This window comes from Panthera onca, chromosome A3, assembly GCF_046562875.1.
Source record: "Panthera onca isolate mPanOnc1 chromosome A3, mPanOnc1 haplotype 2, whole genome shotgun sequence".
Classification (NCBI taxonomy): domain Eukaryota; kingdom Metazoa; phylum Chordata; class Mammalia; order Carnivora; family Felidae; genus Panthera; species Panthera onca.
The window spans coordinates 130875356-130901288 of record NC_138341.1 but is presented as its reverse complement, the minus strand read 5'-3'; the positions used below and the strand labels follow the sequence as shown (position 1 = coordinate 130901288).

Sequence of the window (25933 nt, the reverse complement as noted above, 5' to 3'; positions counted from 1 at the left end):
TTTCAATGTTCTATTGGGCATTTCCCCTTTTCTTTTCTTTCTTTCTTTCTTTTTCTTTTTCTTTTTTTTTTTTTTTAAGAGAAAGAGTGATTAGATTTCCAAGCATATTTAGAAGGCACATTGAAAGGTTCATTCCTTTCCTGGGGTGGGTTTTTTCCACCTTGGCGATCAAAGTTAGTCTCCTTGCTTGCCCCAAAGCCAGCCTGCAGCCCAGGGCTCTGGCATGCCTCACACTTCGGCGACCCAAACCCCAGCGAGCGCAGACGCTGTCCCTCGAGGCCAGAAGCCACTGGCACTGACCACGCGGAGGGATGCGGGGGTGGAAGGACTGTCTCCCTACCCCGCACCCCAAATCCACAACCCAACTTTGGCCGGAGAGGCAAGAAACAGACTGGGAGAAAGTTAGGGGTGGGGTAGAGGGTGGAGGAAAAAAAAGTTTAAGGAGGGAAGGCTTGGTGGGACAGCTTCCCCCCCACCCAAGCGGAGCCTGCAAAGGGGAGGATTTGGGAGATGGGAGAAGGAGAGAGAGGGGATGGGGTTATTCGCGGGGCAGAGAGGGGCGCCCGGCGCGAACTCCCCCCACAGCTCAGGGGGTGGCGTCCTGGGGCACCCGGGGGCTGGGAGGGCGGGCGAGGAGCTCGGTGCGCCCCGCAGCCCCGAAGCGGAGCCGAGTCTCTTACCTGCCGCCCGCTTGGGTGCCTGCTGTTTCCTCCTTGGCATCGCTCTACTTCGCTCCAGTCCTACTTCTGGCGCCCCAGCCCCGAGCCGCGCGCGGGGGCCCGCTGCTCGCTCGCCTCTCTGGGTGTCCTCCGCCTCCTGCCCGGTGGCTCCTAGGGCGTCACTCGGCCTCTGTCCCCCTGGCGATCCCCCCTGCAACTCCTCCACCACGGGCCAGAGACCCCCCTCTCCGGGCGGCAGACACGGGTGGCTTGTGCCGGCTGGTTTGAAGCAGAGGTTGGTTCTGCCGTGTTTGTTTGTTTGTTTGTTTTGGATTTTGTTTTCCTCTCTCTCTCTCTCTCTCTTTTTGTTTTTGCTTTTTTGGAAATTTTTGGTTTTTGGTTTTTTTTTCTTTTTCTTTTTTTTTTTTTGGTGACTGTTGAGACACTTGATTTCTTTATTAAACATCCAAGACCGGGTTCGGATGGAAGGGACGAGGGGCGCACACGCGCCACACGCACACGCGCGCGTAAAGATAAGGGGGAAAAAAGGCAATCCTGGGAAGGTAGTGGTTTCTTCTTCTTTTTCTTCTTCTTCCTCCTCCTCCTCTCCTCCTCCTCCTCCTCCTCCTCCTCCTCCTCCTCCTCCTCCTCCTCCTCCTCCTCCTCCTCCTCCTCCTCCTCCTCGCCGGTCTCTATGGCGGATTCGCGCTGGGGGAGAGAGATCACTCACTGTAGATTTGCGGCCGCTGTCAGATTCCCGTCGGTGAATGATATGCGAGAGGACAGGAGCGGGTTTGGGAAAGACAGAAAATCTGGAATTCACTCACTCACTCACACACACTCACACGCACGCAGACACACACACAGACACACACACGCACACACACGCGCACGCACTCGCGCTTCCTCTCACACACTCACACCCCCCACATATGCGCGCACACACACACACACACACGCACGCACGCTCACACACTCACACACTCACACACACAAGACAGGGCGAGGCGATTCCAGCAAACATCGATCCCGCTGAACAAACTGAACATTAACAAACTCCTCCTCCTCCTCGTCTCCCCGCGACCTGATGACAGGGAGAAATTTACTCCCCAGCCGCAGAGCGCCAGGCAGAGGGAGTCTATTAAAGGGACAGTGTCCCGCCGCGGAGAGGGGCTGGGGGCGGGGACCCCGCGCGCCCGCGGCTCCTCGCGGCGCCTCCTTAGCTGGGGCGAGGACTTGCCCACGCCCCCCCCCCCCCCAGGCGCGGGGGACACCGGCGGGGGAGGGGGCAGGACCCGCAGGGTTGCGGGGAGGAAAGGGGGGCAGGGTGAGGGCCAAACTCCGCAGCTGGGAAGGGAGCCGCGGGCCGGGGGGGGGGGGGGGGGGGGGGGGGGGGGCCGGGTTAGGCGACCTGCAGGGCCGTTAACAATACTTATTCGGAAGGTGAGAACTTAGGTAGGCTCCGGGCAGGCGGGGAAGGGGGACGGCGCCTTATCCAGCAATGACCTCCATCCCCCAAGTCTCTTAATCTGACCGCGAAGATGTACTCCCCACCCCCACCCCAAGTTCAACGCCCCCGCCCCTCCCGCCTTCCTTCTATTCCGTGGATGGTCAGAAAAGCAAAAAATCTCCCATCTGCCTCCTTGATAATTTAATCCCATATTCTCTTTGTTTTGTTTACATAGTATTTATTGAACACCTACTATGTGTGTGCCTGTTCTGGAGACACAGAAGCTACAGAGAAAGGGAAGATCCTGGCCTCTTAGTGTTTATATTCTGATGGGGGAGCAGAAATGTCACCCTCAGATGTCCAGTCTTTGCATAAATGTCACCTTCTCCCAGAGGTCCATCTTACTTGAAATGTTCACTTTCACACACACACACACACACACACACACACACACACACACACACTGTGTCCCATTTCTCTATTTTATTTTTCTCTACTGGTCATATCGATATCACATACATTATATATAGGTTTCTATTTTGTTTATTGTCCTAGTTCTTTTCTTGGAATATAGGCTCTGTTGGGAAGAGGGACTTTGCCTCTTTTGTTCACTGTTCCATCCCCAGTGATGGGAAGGGACAAGACATATAGTAGGTTCCCAATATAATATTTGTTGAATGAATGAAAAGCAGGCAAATACACAAGATAATTGCAGAGCGATAAGCTCCACGGACATGTTTAAGTAGGGTCTGTGACAGTGTCTGAAAGAGGGAGTAGCTTTAGACTCGATGCGGGAGAGGTCAGTAGAGCTGAGACAGATTCCAGCCAACACATGATTGTTGAGCCCAGTGTGGGCCAGGCCCCTGCCTAGGTGCTGAGGACAGGTCTGACCTGGACCCTGCCCTCAAGAACTCTCATTCCCATGGGAGAGACGACTAAAGAGGCAAGTGATGTGTGTGGGGCAGGAGGTATACTTAGGAGGGCAATCGACTTGGACTTGGAGGAAGAGAGTTTGCTTATGAGGAAGAGCTTCATGGGGAGAGTTAAGTCTAAGCTGCTTCCTAAATATGAAGGAGCGAGGCAAAGTGGAACTCAGACAGCCAAAGCCTCAGAGTAAGAAAGCAGGCATTGTCCAGGGCTTCCCCAGACAGGGCTCTGGCTGCCTGCACCCAAATCCCCTGAGGCCCTTGTTAAGATGCACATTCCTAGGCCTTACCCCAGAAGATGATCTAACCCCAGCTCCACTGACATTCGGGGCCATAATTCTTTGTTGTGGAAGCTGTCCTGTGCAATATCAGCGTTTGGCAGGAACCCCTGCCTTTACCCACTAGATGCCGGACCCTTCCACCCCAGTCCTGCCAATCAGATTTTCTCCAGACCTTGTCCAGTGTTCCCCACCACCAGGGGACAAAATTGCCCCCTGGTTGAGGATCACTGCTCTAGACCCTCTGAATCAGAAACTTCTGGAACAGGGCTTAGGGAGTCTGTGTTTTGAACAAGTGATTCTCCTGCTCACTCCAGTTTGAGAACTTCTGCTAAATATAGCCTTTGTTCTTTTGGAGCCAGACATATACAATATGTTTACAATATTGTACTATACAATTGTATACTGTAACATAATACATTATAGATAATATATGTTACAATATACAAGGACAATTGTATATTGTATATACAACTGTATACTGGAACATATATTATCTATAATATATTATGTTACAATATACTATACGTATACCATATTATATGACTATAAAGCAAGCTCAGGCTTAGGTATTTTATAACTTAGGATTTCAAGGCGCGGCACTGTTACCGTGGTCACTGTGATGAGGTTTCACCTGGGTCTACTCCTCACTACCCGCCCCCCAACCACGTACCCATCTCGATCAAGTATAACAGGGATGCCCAGCACTTAAACCCATCTACCTACTTTGCCCTCTCTTGTGGGGAATGACCTAGGGTGACCTGTTCCACAGATATTTTTCTGAATGGTTCTTTTAGGGGCTGTAGGAAACATAACTTTCCCCACCCTACTAGTCACATGCCATTGTCACTGTTTGTAAAGGGCTGATTAATCTTGTTTGTTGTCGAATCATTCTTAACATCCACACTTGGGGGGAGGCACGTGCTCATTTATCCCTTTCATGTAGGTGACACAAGGTAACTTGCCTGCCCTAAATCACCCAACTGGCCTCCACCCATGACCAACTGTCACCCAATCCCAGCCTAGCCCTTAGGCAACTGAGGCACAGAAAGACCTCCTGCCTAGTTGACAATGTCAGCAAAAGGGTATTAATGCTAATTCATTCTAATTCCCTCCCACACCTTTAAGGAGTGCCAGGGGCCACAGCTTACTAAGTAAAACCCCCAGTCCCGAGGGCCAGGGACCACAGTTACAGGATCAGGACATACAGACCTAAGGCCTGAGCAGAAGAAAAGACCGCAGTTTCAGCGAGCTCACCGTGAATCCTCCCTGGAGGAGCCCTATGCCTGCTGACTGGGTGTTGGTACTATGTGCAATCATTTAACCGGCGTCTGCTGTGTTAGGTGCCTGGCATTGCACCAAGTACAGGAGAGGCTGGAATGTATAAGATAGGATCCCTGCCTTCAAAAGGCTTCTGTTAAAATGACCTCCCAAAGACTTGGCGCTGGACCCGCCCTTGGAGAGGATGAGGAGGGAAATGGGTCAGAGTAACTGACTTTGGGCTATAGAATCTCTCCCCTCGTCTCTCCAGGGTTCGTCTCTTACATTCTTACTTACATTCTTACTTTAATTTGTATTTTTCGCCCTACTGCTACTGTTGTAGAGTATTTAGCTTGGTTATCAGCAAGGAAGATTTTGTCTACCCCAGGTAGATGCATAACACAATGGTACCCAGATACTGTTCAGTGGCGTACACATGACATTGGAAAACGTGAATCGCACAGCGAAAAGGTTATTCCCTTTCGTTTCTCTTTCAATCCGAGAACGTCTCAGTTCGGTGCGAGGTGCAACTTTTATGCCTAACAATTGCTGACTTTTATTTCTCAACCAAGAAACCGCAGATCTCAGGCTTAGAAGCTTGGGAGGGGCAAGAGTTACCTGGCTAGACTCTTCAAAAAGTGGTTTGTTTTTACTGAAATCACCCTAAGTTTTTACTTCTATCTTAGCGAAAGACACTGCTCTCCATTTATGGTAGCGATCTGAAGTTTGATATAATTTATGGGTTTAAAAAATAAATATAGCTAAGGAATGAGGGAAGAAATAATGGTTCAAGGGGATGTGGAGATTGCAAAATGTGAAAAAGGTGGTATAGGCATGACTAGAATTTGCAAAATACTTTGTTAAACCACAGACTCTGGCACTTTTGGAAACTTCTTCCAAGAGCTGGTGGCTTAGAATAATGCTATGTTTGGGTCTCCAGGGAACGTAGCATCCTCAGATCTAACACTCAAACTCTGGGATGTGTAAAGGCATGAACTGATTGGAATGAGGCAAGCGTATCTTCTAGAACACGGATTCCCACACTGGCTCAATGTCAGAATCACCTGGGGATTTTTTTTCTCAAGATAAAGAGGCGGGGGCACCACCCTAGAATTACTGAATTAGATCCCAGGGTGGGGCCCGAAAATCTGAAATTTTAAAAGTTCCCAGGTGATATTGATAAGGTGCCAGGCATGGGTACCTCCCCCTTTGCAGAAGCTGAATTTTGTAACAAGTGAATCAAGTTAGTAGAAGTCATTGCACACAAGCAAGAACCAGGGTGTCTGTTCTTGGATTCACACAAAAGGGCGGCTATGGAGCCCTCTCACTGCACCCGTGGACCCTGTGAACGCCCCCATTAAAAGCACGTTTCTATCCTACTGATTTTTGTTGTTGCTAGTTTGCCTGTCTTATCACTGGACTCCAACCCGATGCAATTAAAACCACCACTTGCCACGTGCCTACCTTGAGCTTGGCACTTCCTGAATGAGTGGGCACTGGGGCAGCCCGTGGGATTCTGGAGCGGAGGGAGAATGCCTCAGTTAACGCAACACCTCCTATCCCAGCTCCAGGGCTTTTGCGTCTTCTCTTTCCGGAAAGATCCCTCCCCCAGGTCTGTTTTTCCTCCTTACTCTAAACTCAGAGTTCATCTCCTTTTGCCCCGGCCATTTGTGCCATTCTTTGTCTTATCTTTCATGGCAGTTATGACCATCTGTATCTTCTTCATATATTTGCCTATGTATTATCGGTCTTTCCTAATTAAAATGTAAGTTCTGTTCACCTCTATATCCTCAAGTCCAGCACAGTATTGGTGCTCAGTGAAAATTTGTGGACCGATTGAATACCAAGTGGAACATTCTTGCAAAGAAGGATGCACAGAAAAAAAAAAAAAAAGATTTGGGCCCATTGTAGGGCCTTCATTAGACATGGGTATAGAGCATTTCAGCTTGTGCGCCTCTTTTCCAAGTGATGCTGTCCTCCCTTCCCCAACTTCCCTCCCTTTTTCCCCTTTTCTCTCTCTTGTCTATTACCTCCTTCAGATCCCCCCTTAAATACCACCTCCTTCAGGCAGGCTTCCCGGGTGGACTCCAAGTGATTCAAACTTCTCTATCCCTGTCTTCTTAAAACAAAGAGTCATTATAGAGTATGATTCCAAATACATGAATAGACAAACAGGCAGAACCAATCTATGCTTGGATATCAGGGTAGTGGTTACCTATGAAAGTGAGCACGAAGAGGCTACTGGGGGTGGGGTGGGGGCTTTCATTGTTCTTAACCAGGATGTTATTGAGTGTGTCCGTTCTGTAAAAATTAATTCAGCTGCATGCTTATGATTTATGTGCTTCTATACGTGTACATAATGCTTCAATTAAAAAAAAAAAAAAAAAAAGCAGTGTTCTCAAACTTTGCTGTGTATCACAGTCAACTGGGGTGATTGAAAAAACTCAATGCCTAGGTCTTACCCCAGACTCATTACATCAGTCTGTGGGGGCAGGATCCAGCCATCAGTATTTTTAAAGCCCCCAGATGATTCCAACATGCGGCCAAGTTTGAGAGCCAGTGTAACATACGATTTTGCCCTTGAGGATATAATTCATTGCTTTCCTCTTGTGTCATTTAACTCATTCAGGACATCCCTCTTACCAGTACTGTTTTGTAAAAACTTTAAGGTGGCAGTCTTGGGTTATTTTCTTCCTTCCCACGACACCTGGTAAGGCATCATATTGGTGGGGAGAACCAGACAAGAGGAAGTACCAGATGGATCATGGAAAGCAATGGGAAGAAAATAAGGTGGGGGTGTTGGGACAGAGGGTAAGGGGTTGGGGCAGGACAATTCAGAGTGGGAGTCATGGAGAGCCTTTCTGAGAAGGGAACATTGAAACAGAAATCTGGAATACACAAGGCAGCCAACCAGGAGCCAAGGCTTGAAATCAGAAGAGATTTCTGTGTTTCCAGAACACAAAGGATACAGCGATAGGGGGTCCAGATTTCGAAAGCCAGCCAGGGAGAGGGGAGGGGAACGGATGTAGGAGAAGTGGGGTGTGGCTGGGTCACCGGGGATATCATGGGTCCTAATATCAAGTATGAGTTTTATTCTCTGCCGTTGATAAACGCCAGTTCATTTATTTACATCCCGAAACAGCTAGTCCAGTAGAGTGGATTTGTTCAACCAACACGGAAGAGAATCTGTCTTGTTCTGCTCGGTGGGAATTTGCTCTCTGAAAACTGCCAAGGCAGGTGACAGTAGAGTCTGGAGACAGTCAGGCATTGGCAAGCTTGCTTCTAAGGAAATAGCCTCCAAAAGTTGGTGGGCTCTCATTTTGAAAACTGTATGGATTCGGCTGGGCGTAGAATTTCACAACAACGATTAAGCACTGTGTGTTTCTCAGGTGGGCCCATTGCGGAGTGGGCGGGCCGGGAGTACAGGAGCCGGTGCATTGAACATACATCGCATTTCTCCCTCGGACGCAGCTACCTGCAGTGGTGACAGTGTTTTTGCCGGCGCGGAAGAATCCAGACCACGTCGCTGGCCCAGTACTCCATTGCTCGACTTCATTAACCACAGGAAGACATTAAGTGAATGTAAGGACCAGAACAGCCTGGAAACCATGTGAGGAGGAGCCTTTAAGTTCTGGGCTCCGGTATATTTTACGCCACCTCGACTATGCATCAAGCTCTCCTTCCTGGACTCATTAGAACTGTGTGCCCAAAAGTACCCCTCAACTCTCAGAAGCAAATAGAGAATGATATAATTCACTCTGAGAACACCTTTCTGTCTTATCCGGAGCATGTCTTATCTATTATGATTAGGCATTAGGCATCCTATTGTCCTGAAAATTTCATGAGATTCTCCCCTTGCTTGCTAGGATTATGTCAAAGTGACTTGTCCTGGATGCTGTTTTCGCCCATTAATACAACTTGTCTCCTCTCCTTAACCATTGCTGGGAAGGCCAACACAGCGAGGGAACCCACAGGCTTAAAATGGTCAAATAGTTCAAGACTGTTGCAAATCCTCTGCTGAGAAGGCCTGTGTTGTCTTGCTTTGGGTTCCCTGAGAAGCAGACCCTGAGATAAAGATTTGAAAGCGAGTAGTCTGTTTGGTACATGAGCTTAGAAAACTCCAGTAGGAAAGGAGGAAAGTGAACACAGTAAGGCTATCAATATGCAGTGTGTGGTCAAGCAGGTGCTCACTGTGGGTAACAAACCTTAATCCTGCTGGGGAGTCAGTGGAGCTTAATGTACTTCTGAGATATCCCTCTAGAAGAGCGAGAGAGCTGGGGTATTTACCCATCAGTGCCTGCCAGTCATTGCATAGATGTTGTTCCTGGCCTTCCCTGCAGGCAAAGAGCCACTGGTGCGGGTGGTTCGATGGGGGTGTGAAGAAATGGGCAGGGCACCAGGTGGGCACCCAGGAAGAAAGAGAAATGTAGATTTGGAATCAGACCTGCACTTGAAAAAAATATTTCTGCTACTTACTTGCTAAGACTACAACCTTGGGCAAGTTGTGTAGCCTCTCTGAGCCTCAGTTTTCCCATGTGTGAAATGGGGACAATTAAATGTGCCACCGATTCCATTCAGGGGCACAGAGAGGAATTTTAAACTAATGTAAAATCCACAGCATGACGCCCGCACATAGATAGGACTCCCAGGTCTTTGGCTTTTTCATTATAAGTATTCGTTGATCGACTATTGTTCAGAGTGCTTTCGGATATAGATATGCCTGAGGTCTAATCTGATCTGTGCTGGGGGATAAAGCGAACATCAACTCAATCGTCTCCACGTGCAAGGGCACCAGTTTACAGAAGCCAGTCAGGGGAGGTCGGATCCTTACGTGGTGAAGGCAGCAGACCACAGATCCAAGCCACTGGCAGCAGAAGCCTGCAGCCAGTGCCTTCCTCTCTCCACCTGAATGTCCCCTCCTCCCACTGACATTCATGTAGCACCTGCTCCAGGCGAGGCACTGGGCTGGGTACCGGGGATGCGGCAGGGAACAAGGCACCTGTGTGGTTCCTAAGGAACTTAAGAATCTAGGGCAAGAACAGCAAATTACAGTAACGATCATAATAGTAGCTAACACTCAGGAAGCACGTGGTGCTGGGCACTGTTCTAGGCGCTTTCAAATAGGAACCTCTCAATCCCTTAAAACCATTCCATGAGGCAAAGGGCTTTCGTTGTCCCCACTTTACGTATGAGAAAACCGAGGCACGGAGAGGACAGGCAACTTACCCAAGGTTGTGGAGGCAGCAAGTGGGGAAGCTGGTTCAGACCCTGCAGGTGTGGCTCCAGCCAAGGGCCACCAATGGCCACGCATGAGTCACTCTCGGTGGTGTTGTGGCCTTGTCACGAGCTGATCGCCCTATTACGTTCCCTGTTCTGCTCTGCAGTTTCAGAATTCTTCAACGTTAGCCTGCGTACTTTTCTCCTGCAGAGTGAAAACAGATTCCTGGGCTCCCTGCAGGATCTCGAGGGATTTTGAGTTGGTGGGATTTGAGAACACGTATTCCTGACAGCTCCTAAACGGCACGGATGCCGAAGCTCCACGGACCCCATTTTTTGGGCTGCCCGGTTTCCAACAGGGGTGATGTTTTTTCCTCCCAGGGGACATGTGACGATGTCTAGAGGTCGTCACAGTCCGGGGGGTGGCTACTGGCATCTAGTGGGTAGAGGCCAGGAGTGCGGCCTGATATTCACAGTGCCAAGGCCCCTCGCAGACAAAGCTGATCCAGCCCCAACACGTCGACTGGGCCGAGGCTGAGAACGCCGGGGTAGGTAGCCCAGCCTCAGCAATTGGGACCTAAAGAGGAGTCGCCTGGGGGTCTCGCTGAAAACACAGATTCTGATCAAATAGGTCTAGGGTGGCACCTGTGAGTCTGCATTTCCAAAAAGCTCAAACAGACACTGCAGACGCTTCTGATCCAGGGAACATGCTCTGAGCAGCAAAACCCAGGATACACCTTGTATAGGCACAGGTCTGGAATCAAAGCTGAGGACACAGCGAACTCCTAAGAAAGAAACCTGAACACCATCCTAAATTAGTTTGGAATAAAAGGAACTCTGAGTTTCAATAATCCTCTTAAAACTCCCTCTCCACACCCCCCCCCCCTCCCCATAGCAAGATTTTTGGCCTTTAAAAACCTACACGGAGGCAGAAGGGCTCAGAGGAAGGAAATCTCCGTTCCTCTCTTTGAGGCAGTTAGGGGCTGATTTAAAATGAGGAAGGACAGAGCGTGGTCAGAACTGCCTCGCTTCAGTCCCCAAACATCAAATCGAGTCTATTGTTGCCCGGGATCGTGGCTTCTTTCCAAGAGCCGCGTGCTGACGGTGGGGTCTGCCTCTGCCTGACTTTCAGGTCTGCAAATGTGAAATGAGAAAGTGGCTGTTTTTAAAATGGTTGCTCTCTTGGGAAAGGGGTATGGGAGAAAATGGACTCTGTGCGTCCAGCCCTCCAGAGATGGCACCCCGGCCCCTGTGATAAATGGCAGCATTAACAAGGTTTGGTTGAGAGGGGACCCACAGATTTATGACTTCCTGTCTCCGCCAGCAGATGTCATTATGGCTGACAGAACAGAAGGCCTTTCAAGAGCTAGCTGGGGTGGAGCTCAGAGGAGGGGAAAAATAAAATAAAATAAAAGGCAGAAGCCAAAAGTAGTGTTTGTTCGGTGGTGCTATTGTTGAGACTGTTATTTTAGGGACACGGGGAAGTTCTACATTGTGTGCACGCCTTGTAATATCTCTGAGGTCCAGCTTTTGAAGGTTTAGGCAGAAACTCTCCCAGGAAGCACAAAGTTTAGCTTCACTCAAAAAAGAAAACCTTGCAGGGTTTCATTCCCGGCCCGTTTGTACCCTTGGATGAAGCAAACACTGCAGTGAATAAATGTATATTTTACCCTGGACCATCATTTTGATGGGTGTTTCAATATATTTGTTTTACAAATTCAGCAGCCTGTTCTGAAATTCGTTGCATATATGTATAGTTTGACCTATCTTAAAATGGTGTCTAGGATGTCATTGGTATTTCATGTGCCTCAATTTTTGGCTGTGTTGAAAAATGGTAGAACATTGGCACTTCTCATCGGGCCCCAAACCCATATTAACAGGTACGGTAATTACAGGTCAATTTCACATTTTCTCTTAGTAATCTTCATCTGAAGCTTTGCCTTCTGTAGGTAAAGGAAGCGTTTTTCATTTTTTTGTTTTTTCTGATTGATCGTCTTATTTAAAGGACACTTGAATGTGTTCTTTGGGCTCAGGTAATCAGTGCCCTAAACTATGGCCCAGAAGGAACAGCTCGGGTGACAGACACGGGGCTGTCTTTAGTCCCGTCTGCAGCAAATCATTCCCCGTCGTGGCCGCATGACAAGTGTCACTTGGCAGAAATGTAGAATCACGGAGGACTTCATGGAGGACAACCATGGGGGGGTCTCCTTTGCCCCTGGCCTCTTAAAAAACCAAAAACCCATTTCAAGCAAAAATCTGATCGAGGGTCATCTTCTATAATTAATTAATAGCTATCATCTCAGTGTATATATTATAGGGAATATCTGATTTTCGAAATAACTCGCAGGGATGAAAACAGCCACTGCTATAGTTCCTTTCGCAAACTACTTTGGAGTGGCGGTTGGTGATGTGTTTAATCCAGGCTCTGGAGACTCACGCTCTGAATTCTTTTTCTAGCGCTTTCACTCACTACTTGTGTTGTTCTAGGTAAGTTACTTAAGCTGCTTCCTCACCTATAAAAGGTGGACAATAATAGCCCCATCTCTTAGCAAATTTTTAAATGAGGATTGAATGCAGTGTTTGTGAAGTAATTAGCCAAGGGCCTGGGCCAGGATAGGAGCTCAATAAATTAGCTATTGTTATAATGATTAATGTTAAAATATCTCCACTCTTTACTATTTCACAGGTAGACACACAGAGACATAGACTGATTCATTGGCCACCCAGAAAAGAAATCCAATAATTATAATAACATTAATTGTAGCTGTCATATATTGAGTGCATACTAAGTGCCAGATATTGTGCTAAATGCTTTACATGCAAAATTAATCCTTACAAAAACTTTTTGGGGCCAAGTATTATCCCTCCCATTTTACATATAATGAAACTCCGACTGGATCCTTTAAGCCAATGGTTCTCAAACTGTGGTGTGCATCAGAATCACCCTCTGCAGCGCTTGTTAAAATAGATCTTGTTGGGTCCCATCCCCAGGGTCTCTGATTCAGTAGGTCTGGGGCGGTATGGGGTGGAGACCCAATGATTTTTATTGTGACAAGTTCCCTGGGTGATATTATTGTTGCTGGGGGCCATATTTGAGAACCGCTCGCTCGTTTAACTCGTTCAGGGTTGCACAATGAGTAGGTGGCAGAGTGAGTCTTCAAATTTAAAAATTTGCATAAATGGAAAAATGCACTCTTAACAAATACCCAGGTGACTTCAAATTTCCTGTTATCTGACTTTGGAATGCACGGCTGATGTGTGAATTCGTGGTGCACAATGGTTTGGATAGCTACTTGTCTGAGTTAAATATCCTGACCCATGAGGTTTCGCGGCACAAAGCAGTTCACAATACCCTCGGAGGAGAGGATTTCAGGAACATTTTTAGGAGGAGCACCAAGTACTTACATCATCGCCACTTAACCACCCGGACCCTCAGCACCTCTGCTGGGGTGCAGGAGAATGCGAGGGCTGTGACCCACTCCAGCTGGAGAACTCATTACGAGTTTCAAGATGGAGCCCAGCTGAGTAAGCCACACCTGGATGCCATCTGTCCCTGAGAGGCCCCGTGTCCCCTTGGTCTCTGACCTGAGAGGACTCTCAAAAGACAGCCCACCTGGACATCCGAGGGTCCTGGATATGTCTCCACTGAATGTCTAAGATCCAGCCTTTCCCACTGTATAGGTGAGCCTCTACCAACCAACCAGCCCAGGGGACCACTGGTACAGGCTCCCATCTAGAATAAGAAGAAGATAAGCTCTGGCTCACATTGCAGGGTTTGGGAACATAGAAGAGAGACCTCCAGAAGCACCTGGTGAAAGATGGGAATGGAGGCAGAGGATGCAGGCACAAAACCAAGATAAAGCCCAAAGTCCCTCAGTGGGTAAAGTAATCCAGCAAAGGGTCATGGGTACCTTCCTCATTTAGTTGCAAATGAAGAGAAGTGGAGTTCAAACACACAGGCAAGGTTCACATCAAGGAATGTAAACACTCAGGGACTCGAATAAAAGAGGTGAACGGAGGAAAATAAGTGGTACCCCTGATGGAGACGGAAACTGGTTGGTGAAAGGTTGTGAATTCCTATTGCCATGAGGCAGGACAGAGGAACAGAGAACGCACTGGATTTCAATCAGGAGCCTGGCATTTTAGTGCTCTGTAGAGAATGGCCCTGCCAATCTTTAAGGACCCTTCCTTTTCTGACATAGGAAGATACTATTTCCTCATTATGTCCACTCACTCACTCATTCATTCATTCATTCAGAAAATACTTGCTGAGCACATATCATGGAGCAGGTACCCAAGTACCCTTAGAGATATTGGGGGCAGGGATACACGGATCCAAAACCCTGCTCTCATGAACCCTATTCTCTAAGGAGAAGACCAAGATAAAATGAAGGAAGTCACGGTCTCTAATATATCAATTAGGAGGTGAAAAGTGGTATAGAGAAACATGAAGGAGAGAAGGTGATGTGCGTTGTTTCCATCCCCAACAATAATAGCACCATTGATAAGCATGCTTCGCTCACAAAGGATAGAACACGAAGTCAAACTGGCCTAAAGACAAAAGGAAAAATTTCGACTGCATGCAACTCAGAAGTCCAGGGGTTAATAGCTGTAATGGGCACTGCTCTTCGTCCTCCGTCATTTGCTCCATTCATCCTTTCGGACGCAACCCGACTTTCACACCAGTATCTAACTCTTCCCTGTTTAATCTGTGTATTTCTGGAAAGCAGCCCCCCTCCTCCCTGAAAAGCCAGGGCATGAGCCAGTCAGCACGTTCCATTCTCCCCCGATGACAGTGATTGGTTCTCAGGTGGGCAAAGGGTCCAATGAAGCTGAGTTTCTGAAATTTTGCTTGGGATCTTTCATGTAAGATACCTCGAGGGGAGTAATGTTACTGGCAGCCATTGTGTAACCATGAGGAGGCCTGCCTCAGAATGTAGTAGAGAGATGGAAAGAAAAAAGCAAAAACACCTAGGTTCTGGATGATACTGTCCATCCATCGGATAATGCACTCTCGAATGAATTATTCCTGTTTCTAGATTTACGGTTAAAAGAGGCAAAAAGCCCATCCCCTTTATGGCTTAGAACCATTTAAGTTGGGTTTTCTGTTCTTTTAAATAGAGAGAGCCCTGGAATTAAAACATCTAGTTCAGAAACAGCTACACCCAAGTGCTCATCAATGACCTCACAGATCTCTGCACAGTTTTCCTTCTGTGTGGGCTTCCCTCTCAGCCTGGCTCTTCCCATGCTGACCACCAGCAACCTCAGGCCCACGTTGTTTTTTCTGGAAATGCCTGGAAGGTTTTGCACTCATTCTGGCTGAATTAGCTTAGGACATGTATCGATTTCCAGACCAACCACTAGGCCAGGGGGATGGAATACTGCTGACCCTCTCTCGGGGCCAGGGATGCTACCTGGCTCACTAAAATCACATTGTTTGAGAGAATTGGTTCTTCCAAGAAAAATTAAGAAGTTGTTACCAGAAGGGTGAGGCATGGATGCTGGACAATCAGAAGCTATAAAAATTCACTATAATATCTAACTTTTTAAAAAAATGTTTTAATGTTTATTTTTGAGAGAGAGAGAGAAAGACGGGGGTGGGGGGAGGGGCAGAGAGAGAGGGAGACACAGAATCCGAAGCAGGCTCCAGGCTCGGTGCTGTCAGCACAGAGCCCAATACGGGCCCCGAACCCACAAACTGCGAGATCATGACCTGAGCCAAAGTTGGTGCTTAACTGACTGAGCCACCCAGGTGCCCCTCTAACTTTGTATTTTTGTGCCTCACTTTCCCCATTGGTAAAATGAAGAGTTGAGAGAAAGTGATAACCCACAACGTTTTTTTACCACCGAGGACCCTCTTACTTGCTCTCCTCTGCTGCCCATGGTGGAGACCAAATTAAATAAAATTTAAAAGATTTAGTCTATCATTCATCCGTCATCACTGATACATCCATCCACCATTTGACAAACCTTTGTTGACTATCCACTTGGGATCATATTAATGAAAGAGATTGGAAGATCCACTCTCTTCAATGAAATCTGATGGGGGGGAGCATGTCTGCTGGTGCTTTTCTTTCTGGGCTGAAAAGCCAGAAGCTCGATAGAAGAATGTTTTGTGTTCATGTCTCTTCTCTTCTACTTGGAATGGGGCATGTGATGCCTGGAGTTGATACAAAAAAATCTTGCAACCAGGGGGTGATATATATCAAGGGTCAGCAAGCTGAGCACAGGAGGGACAGGAGGGACAGGGGGGACAGTCACAGCGTGGGGCCACGATGGTTTGCACCATCCCGGGGTCTCTGTATCAAACCTAGACTCATATGCGTCCAGGTTTCTTACTAGGTGAGATCATTCAAAGCTTCATTGTTTAAACCACAGTTAAAAGTGCTCTGTTCCTTGCAGTTAAATGCGTTCCTAACTGATACACTCAGATCCAACAGGTGCCCCAAGCAGCTTGTGGTATGAAAATGTCCAGTAAAACAATAATTGCAAGTGTCACATGTGTCCTGAAGAAGGAGCACAGAGGTTGATATCGGGAAACTGATCATTCAAAGAAACTGCACTTAACAAGTAATAACGTATTTCTACCATGTTAGAGAATTAGATCAGAGGTTGAAAATGGTTCTTCAAGGACCACACAGTTAATATTTCGGCTTTGCAGCCCTGTCGGCCTCTGTTAGAGCTACTCAGTTCTGCTGGTGTTTTGCAACTGCAGCATAGACAATATGGAAATGAGTGGGCGTGGCTGCGCGCCAACAAAACTTTATTTACAAAAAACAAGCAGCTGGCTAGATCGGCCTAAGGGCCACCCTTCACTTGTTGACTCCTGAATTAGATATACATATCGAGTATTGGCTAAAAATGGGCACTCGGCTGGGGCTTGTAATACACTCATTAAAATGTGGCAAATCTCTCAAAAGTCTACTTTACAGATTTCCCAATGCCAGGTCTTTAAGCTCACACGTTCTGTGACTCAGTGATTCCTCCATCCCGTCTTCCTTTCCTCCCACAAAAGTGAATTGAGGGGCGGGTCCCCTGGACAGCTGCCCGGGGTGCTAATCTATAAAGAGCTTAACGGGGGAAGTTGGGAAAATAAACATTTGCCTTTCTCTGACAGAAAAATAGACCACTGTACGGTGAAACGGGCAAACACACAAAAATATAACATTTGTTAGCCCTGTAATGTTGTTGGTGAGGATTTTTGTAACTAACATACACTGCGAACATACAAAGTAGTTAGCTCCAAGATGGCAGTTGTGGTTAGCAGAAATTCCGGAACCACATAACGGGTGGTGTACTGTGATTTACAAGGGATGTGATTTATATTGCAAATATTAAGCCTTTTAATATACCTCCCAAGAAGTTTGCTCGGCTCACAAAAGTCACAATAGAACGCCGAAGAAAAACTGAAAGTGCTGAAAAGTTGGATATATTTTGTCTGACTTCTTTAAAAAATATATTGATTCTGTTTCCACCAATGCAAGCAAATTGTAAGTAGTTCTGATCCTGGGGGGGTGGGGGGGGGGAGTCTTAAAAGAAAATCAGATCTTCTCCACCCTCACTAGCAATATCTTGGATAAATTAAAAAAAATTTTTTTTAGCGTTATTTATTTTTGAGAGAGGGAGAGAGACAGAGCGTGAGCCGGGGAGAAGCAGAGAGAGAGAGAGGGAGACACAGAATCCGAAGCAGGCTTCAGGCTCTGAACTGTCAGCACAGAGCCCGACGCGGGGCTCGAACCCACAGACTGTGAGATCATGACCTGAGCTGAAGTCAGATGCTCAACCGACTAAGCCCCCCAGGCGCCCCACTCTTGGACAAATTTTTAAAGCACAGAGGGTTGAAAAGTCACTGGATTATTGAGCCCCGTGGCTCTCGTTAGATTAAGGCCCACGAACTCAACTGCCCGTTGTATCCAGGAAACTTCCATCATGGAATGCGTTGGATCTAGGGAATGGGGAATGGTGGGACTGAGGCATACTGGAGAGCTTATGCCCTGTCAAGAGGAGGCAACCTCTCTACAAAATCCATGTAGGATTCCAGTCTGTTGTTTTCCCTATTAGGAAAAATCTCTAGATCTTTAGAAAATAATTTTTAAAAAGTGTTCAATTTTATAAATTCTGTGCAAACCAAGTAAAACATGGTTGTAGCTCAATCGTGCCTTAGACTGTAAGTCTCTCTCCCTTCACGCACACATGCACACACACACACACACACACATCCACCCACGCTCTCTCTTCCAGGCAAAACCATACGTTCCTTCCACACCGTAGTCAGAAGATGCCGGACAATGTTCAGGTCGAGCCATACATCTTAACTGATCGGATTTCTCAACTCTGCTTCTCCCAGACAAGATGAATTGTTGTAGAACAAGGCATCCCTTCCCGTATCTCACGCTCTGGATCTATTAGTGTCGCTATTTATGGAGAGGAGAGAAGAGAGTGATAATTTATACATACATTTGTTTTGTAAAAATTATACTCCAATCCTCTGATTGGCTTGCGTCCCCCAGAATATCACTTCTCTGTGATAGATGGTGTGGCTGCAAGGGGAAATGCTAAATTGGTTAAGAATTTCAAATTTTTATATTGCCGCTATAGCAAACCGTGTCATCTACTGAGCATGGTTTTTTCCCCTTCCCAAAATGCCACAAAAAGCAAAGCGATCACAACAATTTACACATGCCAAACACATTTGTCTGATCAACAACATAGAAAGAACTGCAAAAGAAATACCCCTCCTGTACAGAAACACAGGATTTAATCTGGTTTTAATCCTGAAATATCATATTTTGAAACGTTTTGTTTAGGCAGGAGACAAAGCTGATATAAAGGAGAGGAGTGACAACAATCCTACTCCAGGCACTTAAAAAGTTGGGAGTTGTGAAGCACTTTGGGAAGAAAAAAATACTACATTTACTCATGTTAAAGAAATGTTTCTGCATTTAGTGTAAAAAAAAAAATGCTTCCAAGATGATAATGAGCAAAGCAAGATTTCCAAGTCAGGTGCAATCCTAAACTGAGCTGCTGTATGCTGCAGGAAGATACTTCGGGGCACTAAATCGTAAAACAAAGTAATTGAATTGTTTGGTGTAGTGGACTCCAGTTACTGTTGCTATCTAACTTCTATTTGTCTTCCTCATTCAGATAATACCACTTGGAGTTCGATTCTCTCCCATGGTCAGCCATGTTGTTTTTGCAGTATTGACCTTTGCCCCAGCTTATGGGACGGACCCTGACTGGCTAAAGCCAATAATCCTATCCTATTCGATGCCATCTCATCCTACTGGCTACCATGATTTGGTCCATGATGGCAGAAACCCAGTCAGAACAAACGAAACCTGTGTAGAAGTTTTCCAGGGCTTCTGGGAAAAACTAAGGGCCTCTCTCCCCCTTGAGAGCCAATCCTTCTGTGGTCCGCATAGTGTGAAGATATAAAGATGTGAACAGCCTCTTTACTACTAACATGGAAGACCATGGAACCGCCAACAGGAACCTGTGTGAGGCCTGAAGAAGTAGGTGATGGCTTCTACCATGGAAGGTAGAAGGCAGAAGGAAATATGGAGCGGAACAAAGCTGGTCCTTGATGATACTACATCGAAGTGTTCCTGAAGCTAGCATCATCCCCGGCCTTTTCAGCGATGCAAGTTTATACACCACATTATTCTTCCAACCATTTTGAGCGGGATTTCCTGTCATTTTCATTAGAGGGGCTTCTAACTCAAATTTTGGTTTTGTCAAATTGATGACAGGTTACTACCCTCTCAGTGAGTTATCCTGGGAAAACGGGGTCATACCGTGGGTTTCTCCTTCACTATTTTATTTAGTGTGTTGTTTTCAAATGGATACCTTACCTTCTTAAATCATTTTCCTACTAGTCTCCTTGTCCACACTTTACAACGCACATCAAGTACCGCCTTCCCTATGTATTAATTACTGAGCAAGAATTATAAACACTGGAGTTTTATCTCTGTTGAGGCTTCCCCAAGTAGTGGCTAAGAGCACATGTGTTACATTACACAGACATGATTTTGACCCCTGGCTTTATAATTTACTAGCTATCTGACTTTGGACAATTTACCTAAACTCTCTAAGACATTTCTCCCAACCTGTAAAAATATTGTTAATAATAACATCTTGTCTTAGGCAACTTTGTGAAGATAGAATGAGATAATTCATGTATAACATTTACCATGGTGCTTGGCACAGAATAAATGCTCAATAAATGTTGCTGCTGTTGTTATTAGTGTTATTATACTTATCAAGGAATCTACCATATTGAAAGAGCCCAATAAATCTAATCTTCTGTTATTAGAAGATTACTAATACTGGCTATATGAGTTGTTTAAAAATTGATGAATGGGGGTGCCTGGGTGGCTCAGTCGGTTAAGCGTCCGACTTCAGCTCAGGTCACGATCTCACAGTCTGTGAGTTCGAGCCCCGCGTCGGGCTCTGGGCTGATGGCTCAGAGCCTGGAGCCTGCTTCCGATTCTGTGTCTCCCTCTCTCTCTGCCCCTCCCCCATTCATGCTCTGTCTCTCTCTGTCTCAAAAATAAATAAAAACGTTAAAAAAAATTAAAAATTGGTGAATGGATAGTTGAACGAATACATGATAAATTAAAACACGAATGAATGAATGAATGGGAGGTGGAAACTGAGAGGCAAGGCCACAAAGTTACAGGGCTGGGCCAGGGGATAAGCAGGAGGAGGACAGAATAGAAAGCCACTCTGTGCTTTATGAGAATGCCCTTCCCATGATCTGTGTCCCCGTCAGGTGGAATGTTCTGCAGGGCTGCTCCCTCCATACTCTCATTACTGCAGGTCATTTGTCAGGAGCTTTTTGATGGGCAGCTTTACAGATAGCCATAAAGCAGCACTTATGGCCAAAGTCATCATACTTTGTTGAGCTCTGTGCTTAGGGTGTCCACATAATTTTCTCTTTTTTCTCTGGGTTCCTAGTCACTCAGTGCACAGATGGAATTTAGTGTGGATGGCTTAATTCCTTCCAGTGGCCCCCCCATAGCCTCTGGGATAAAATTCAAAGGACCTCAAAACCCAAAAGGCCAGTAAGAATAAGTAGGATAATGTGGGCCTTTAATGAGTACTTACTTTAGTACAGGCCTAAGACTTGCCAGGTCAAGATAGCTGGCCACTTTGAATGGACCACCCCATCCAACCTTCACAATTGTATATGGCAGCTACACTCATAAGCTCAACATTGCTGGTGAAGAAACAGAGACACGTCAAGGTTACACTGCTTATTCAACTTCGCAGGGCTATGGTGTGGCACCGATAGGATTTTATCCTAGCCAGCCAACAGCCAGAACCTCTGCCCAAAGGGCTTTAGTCTCCACTGTCATCTACCTTGTGTTGACTCCTACAGCACTTGAAGCTACAAATGCAACTGTCCCTCTGCTTGCCTTTAGAGTCCTCCGAAACGAACCCTACTGAAGTGATTTCTTAAAATTCTTCAAATGTGGCGACATTAGAGTTGCTTTGGGGTGATTTAAAGAGCTCATATTTATAGATTTCTTCAAAGAAGAGGTTTTTAAAATTTCTCTTCTTAGTCCATTGTCCTCAGTAGCCAATAGATGGGCACTTGGACTACAGTCTAGACCTGGAATTCAAGGGACTGCATGGCATTCTCGGTGTTAGGCATCTGGACTACCCACCTGGTTCTCACAGCCAAGCTTGGCCAGGCTGGCTTTAGCTGGAGTTCTCTTTTAGACATCCTTTTGCCTCAAGTTGGCCAAGAAGGTACGTAATTTGCAGGGCCCCACCCCCCTGCTCCACAGAGCAGATTTAGGTGAGGGTTTTGGAGCTGAGAAACAATACGTTAATAACTAGCACACTGGCAGCTCACCGAAGTTCTCTTAACTCTGGGAAGGGGCTGCAGTCCACGGGGATGGGTCCTTGGCAGTCACTTTTGTGCTGTGTGTATTTGTCCTCTATTGGACAGAGCAAGAACACATGACTCGAGTCAGCCAATCACATTCTGTCTTCCGGGAATGGTCACAGAACCCGAGTCATGTAACAGCTGGGGAGACCATCTTCCACCAAACAGATGTAGCTCAGAGGAAACTTGTCTTTCATGATTATAGTCTAGAGCAAAGCAAGTGAAGTAGAAAGGAAAGGAGAGTGAGCGAGAGAGAAAATACACCTCGATGGCTTTCTATTTACTGAACCTGTCTCTTGGGAGGGTTGGCTCACACCCTAGTCTTTTAATACCCTCTGAGATACCCCTACCCTTGTACAAAAGATAAATGGGCATTTTGCATCAGCTAAATGAATTGATTTCTGTTCTTACCTCCTAAAATCACAGATTAATAAGACAACCAAATCTTTACTGCTCAGAGCAGATTCAAATCCTTTTTGAGACAATATGTCTTAGAAATAACATAAATAACTCTATGGTCAGAAAGATGGTTGGCCAACTTCCTTGACAAAAGGCAAGAAATAAGAAGAGCTATTTATTCAACGTTTTTAGTGACAAATGACAATAAAAATTTCGAAATGGTCTTTCGGCTTCTCATTTCTTTAAAAAAATGATTGCAACTTACAATTGTGAATTTTAGGAAAAATAATGGTAGTGGTCAAGAAAGTTAGAGGAGGAAGGATAGAAACCACCAGAAAGGGGCACCTGGGTGGCTCAGTCAGTCGCGTGTCTAACTCTTGATTTCAGCTCAGGTCATGATCGCAGGGTTGTGGGATCGAGCCCTGCAATGGGCTCTGCACTGAGTGTGGAGTCTGCTTAAGATTCTCTGTCCCCCTCTGCCCCTGTGCCCTGCTGGAGCTCTCGCTCTCACCCCCTCTCTAAAATAATGATAATAATAATAATAATAATAAAAAGAAATCACCAGAAAAACTAACTGTAATTCAAGAAGACAAATGACCATTTTGGTGGGAGTAAGACACACCCCCAGCAAATGCCTCACCTTGAACAAGATGTAATAATGCTTCCTCTGATGGCGACCTCACCCAACAGCTAAAGAGGGAGGAGAGTACGGAATGGGAGAAGGTGAGGGCGCTCTCTGGTTGTTAGAGAGGAAGAAACCAAGCTCAAATGAGTTTAACAAAAGGGGAAAGAAGAGGCTTTTGCTTTGCTTTTGCATCTGGGAAGAGCATGGCTAGAGCCAGCTTTGGGCGTGGCTGGATCCAGGGACTTGAATGATGTCACCAGGAATTTCTCTTTGCACCTCTTGGTCCCACTGTTGCTTGTGCTGGCTTCATTCCCAAGCAGATTTTCTTATTTTTATTTTTTAAATATAGGGTTGCTAGGTTCAGCAAATAAAAATATAGGACACTCAGGACACATTTCAACTTCAGATAAACAACAAATAATAAACAAATTTTTTAGTTTATATTCCATGCAATATCTGGGATACGCTTATACTTTCAAGTTATTAGTTCATTTGTGGTGGGGTATCCTGCATTTCATCTGGCAACCCCATTCACACGAGATGGGAAAGATGGCTGCCAGCACTTCCAGACTTCTACTCCATTAACGTAGCAGCCTCAGTGTAAAGGGGGCTTATATACGCCCCAGGGCTGTGCCCCCCTGGAACAATCTGGGTCATGCGCACGTCCATGAACCAACTTTAGTGGCTTAAGAGATGGGATGATCTGACGGGCCAGCCATAGCCTGCGGTATGACAATGAAGATGTGGCAAAATAATATTTGTCCACGAAAAAAAAATATGTAGACTTGTAAATATCACATAAATGGGGCATGGAAATAATCTCAGTTCAAGCCGCTCACTTAGCAGATGCAAAAGTGGAGCCCAAATTGCTCTGTTAATTTCTCCGGAGAGCACAGTCATGGGTGACTTTGGACGGGAAGACCTGCGTCTCACCTCCTCACCTCCCAAGCTCTTTCCATGTATCCCCGTGGCCAACGTCATTCTGAGAGCCACTGGATAAATCAATTAGCACTCATCAGGGCTTTCCCCCAATCTTCTCTGTATACAAAATGAACAGGTAAAAAGGAAATGCTTGTCAAAACAAATCTCTATTTGGTTTTCTCCATCTATGGGACAATTTCTGTAATGTGTCAATCACTTTGTTGCAAAATAGCCCCTCCAACACACAATCCACATTTCCCGATGACACCAGCCTGTCAGTCTCTCACTAAATCAAAGCCAAATTTCATACCAAGCAAAGACCAGTTTGTCAATCATTTTTCCTGCCACACGTCCACCAGAATCACCTGACAGCTACAACTTTCTACTCTCAAGTGGAGTGGGTCTAGTTAAGCTTGTTTGTCTGCCCTAATTGAGTTCCTTTCAGGATTGGTAGCTTAGCAACTAATAAGTTATTTTGCCGAGACAACTGGCCTAAATTTCATAGCTTCCTTGACCATTGCTACTTGTTAGAAAATTGTTTCCCCTCAAGTGGCTAAACAGCAGATGCAAGATTTATTTAATACCTAATTGTTCTATTGTTTCTAATTATAAGCACTCTCCTCCTGTTTAAAAGTAAACACAGGATATGTTGTCAAATAGACATAATTTTAAATAATTATAAAATGCCTTGGAATTTTGTTCTGAAATCTCAAATTCCCCATTATCGGTAGCACTAAATGTTGGAAAAAGGGCCAATAAGATAAACACCCAGCGTTTATTAGGTTGTAAATCACCTCACAAGCACCTGCTATAAGCGAGTCACTATGAGGTTATGCAGAGAATATAACAAGGGTTCTTGTCTTAAAGAATTTAGTTGGGGGGGTGGGTGCCTGGGTGGCTCAGTTGGTTAAGCGTCCGCTTCAGCTCAGGCCATGATCTCAAGGTTCCTGAGTTCCAGCTCCGCGCAGGGCTCTGTGCTGACAGCTCAGAGCCTGGAGCCGGCTTCAGATTCTGTGTCTCCCTCTCTCTCTACCCCTCCCCCACTCACTCTCGCTCGTAAGCTCTCTCTCTCTCAAAATTAAACGTTAAAAAATTTTTTTTAAAGAATTTAGTTGGGGGAGAGAGTTGGCAACAAATTCTAGATCCATTTAATGAGAATAAACAATGCCCCTATGAGGGAACAGGAGGCAATAATAATGGTAGTTTTAAAAAGATACCACAGGGGCGCCTGGGTGGCTCAGTCGGTTAAGCGGCTGACTTCGGCTCAGGTCATGATCTCGCGGTCCGTGAGTTCGGGCCCCGCGTTGGGCTCTGGGCTGACAGCTCGGAGCCTGGAGCCTGTTTTGGATTCTGTGTCTCCCTCTCTCTGACCCTCCCCCGTTCATGCTCTGTCTCTCTCTGTCTCAAAAATAAATAAACATTAAAAAAAAAAAAAAAAAAGATACCACAATACAGTCATGGTTGGTATAGGAGACCTTGTCATTTCTTTGGTGGTCCAGCTTCTACTTTTCCTTTCTATATTTGGAGGACTCCTCCGTTGCATGTAGAGTATGGGGGAGATCATGCCCTCACTTCCCACATGGAAGCCATTCACTTCACCACCGGTGAATGGTTCCCGCTAAAAGAAGGATGTTAGGACTCTTTCCTCCCGGCTGTTCCTGAGTTCTAACCCGATCCTTCACTCACTTTGCCATTTGGGGTCTCCCTGATAGACTTCAGAGGAATTTATTTTGTTAATTTGAGACATTCAGAATTGATTTCTGCTGTGTGTAACCTATAACCCTGAAGTTTTTAATTGGCGTAGGCACGATCTAAAAAGGGTTCTCCGCTCACTCAGGGGCACAATAATTTTGGAAGCCTCCACAGAGTGTAAGGACAGTAAGTACTCTTTGCAGAGGTAGAGAGCAAAGCTGTTTTCCACTGAACCCCTGGTACAGAGAAGCAGAAAAAGATCTCGTAGGCTGAAAACAAACTTTAAATTGATTAAAAAAAAAAAAAGGCTTTGCTTATCTTCATCGTTTTATTTTGACGGTGACTGGCTAACAATAGCAGTTATTAAAAGTGCTGAATGAAGGAATAAAGCATGACAATAAAAAAAGAATGTCCAGATGAATTTGGCTCAGCCGGAAACTCCTAGTAGGTTGGTAAGAAATGAGGCTCTGACATTAGCTTGGGGATTACTGTAAAGAACCTACAACTGCACAGCAACTCTTTCTAATTTTTATACCGACTTTCAGATATTGTAATGCAGCACATACCCAATTATGCATAAAGTGTTAAATCGCAGAGTTCCAGACTTCTGCAG

The 25933-nt window shown here is 46.0% G+C and overlaps 1 protein-coding gene and 1 long non-coding RNA gene across 6 annotated transcripts in view; one reads left to right on the top strand and one right to left on the bottom strand.

Annotated features, from left to right (window-relative positions):
* Window positions 1-1799, bottom strand: part of TSHZ2 (teashirt zinc finger homeobox 2) — a 453491-nt gene extending 451692 nt beyond the window's left edge. For 2 of the 5 annotated variants that reach the window (XM_060620487.3, XM_060620480.3), the window contains exon 1: window positions 681-1799. In XM_060620487.3, the coding sequence (XP_060476470.2) occupies window positions 681-1125 (445 nt within the window). In that variant the 5' untranslated portion in view covers window positions 1126-1799. The remainder of the gene's footprint in view (window positions 1-680) is intronic. The other 3 variants (XM_060620467.3, XM_060620462.3, XM_060620466.3) reach the window with 2 other exon arrangements.
* On the top strand, window positions 848-20017 carry LOC132670202 (uncharacterized). Its single transcript, XR_009606526.3, has 2 exons — window positions 848-954; window positions 18935-20017. It is a non-coding gene; the product is annotated as an uncharacterized LOC132670202 (long non-coding RNA).
* Window positions 20018-25933: the final 5916 nt, after the last annotated feature.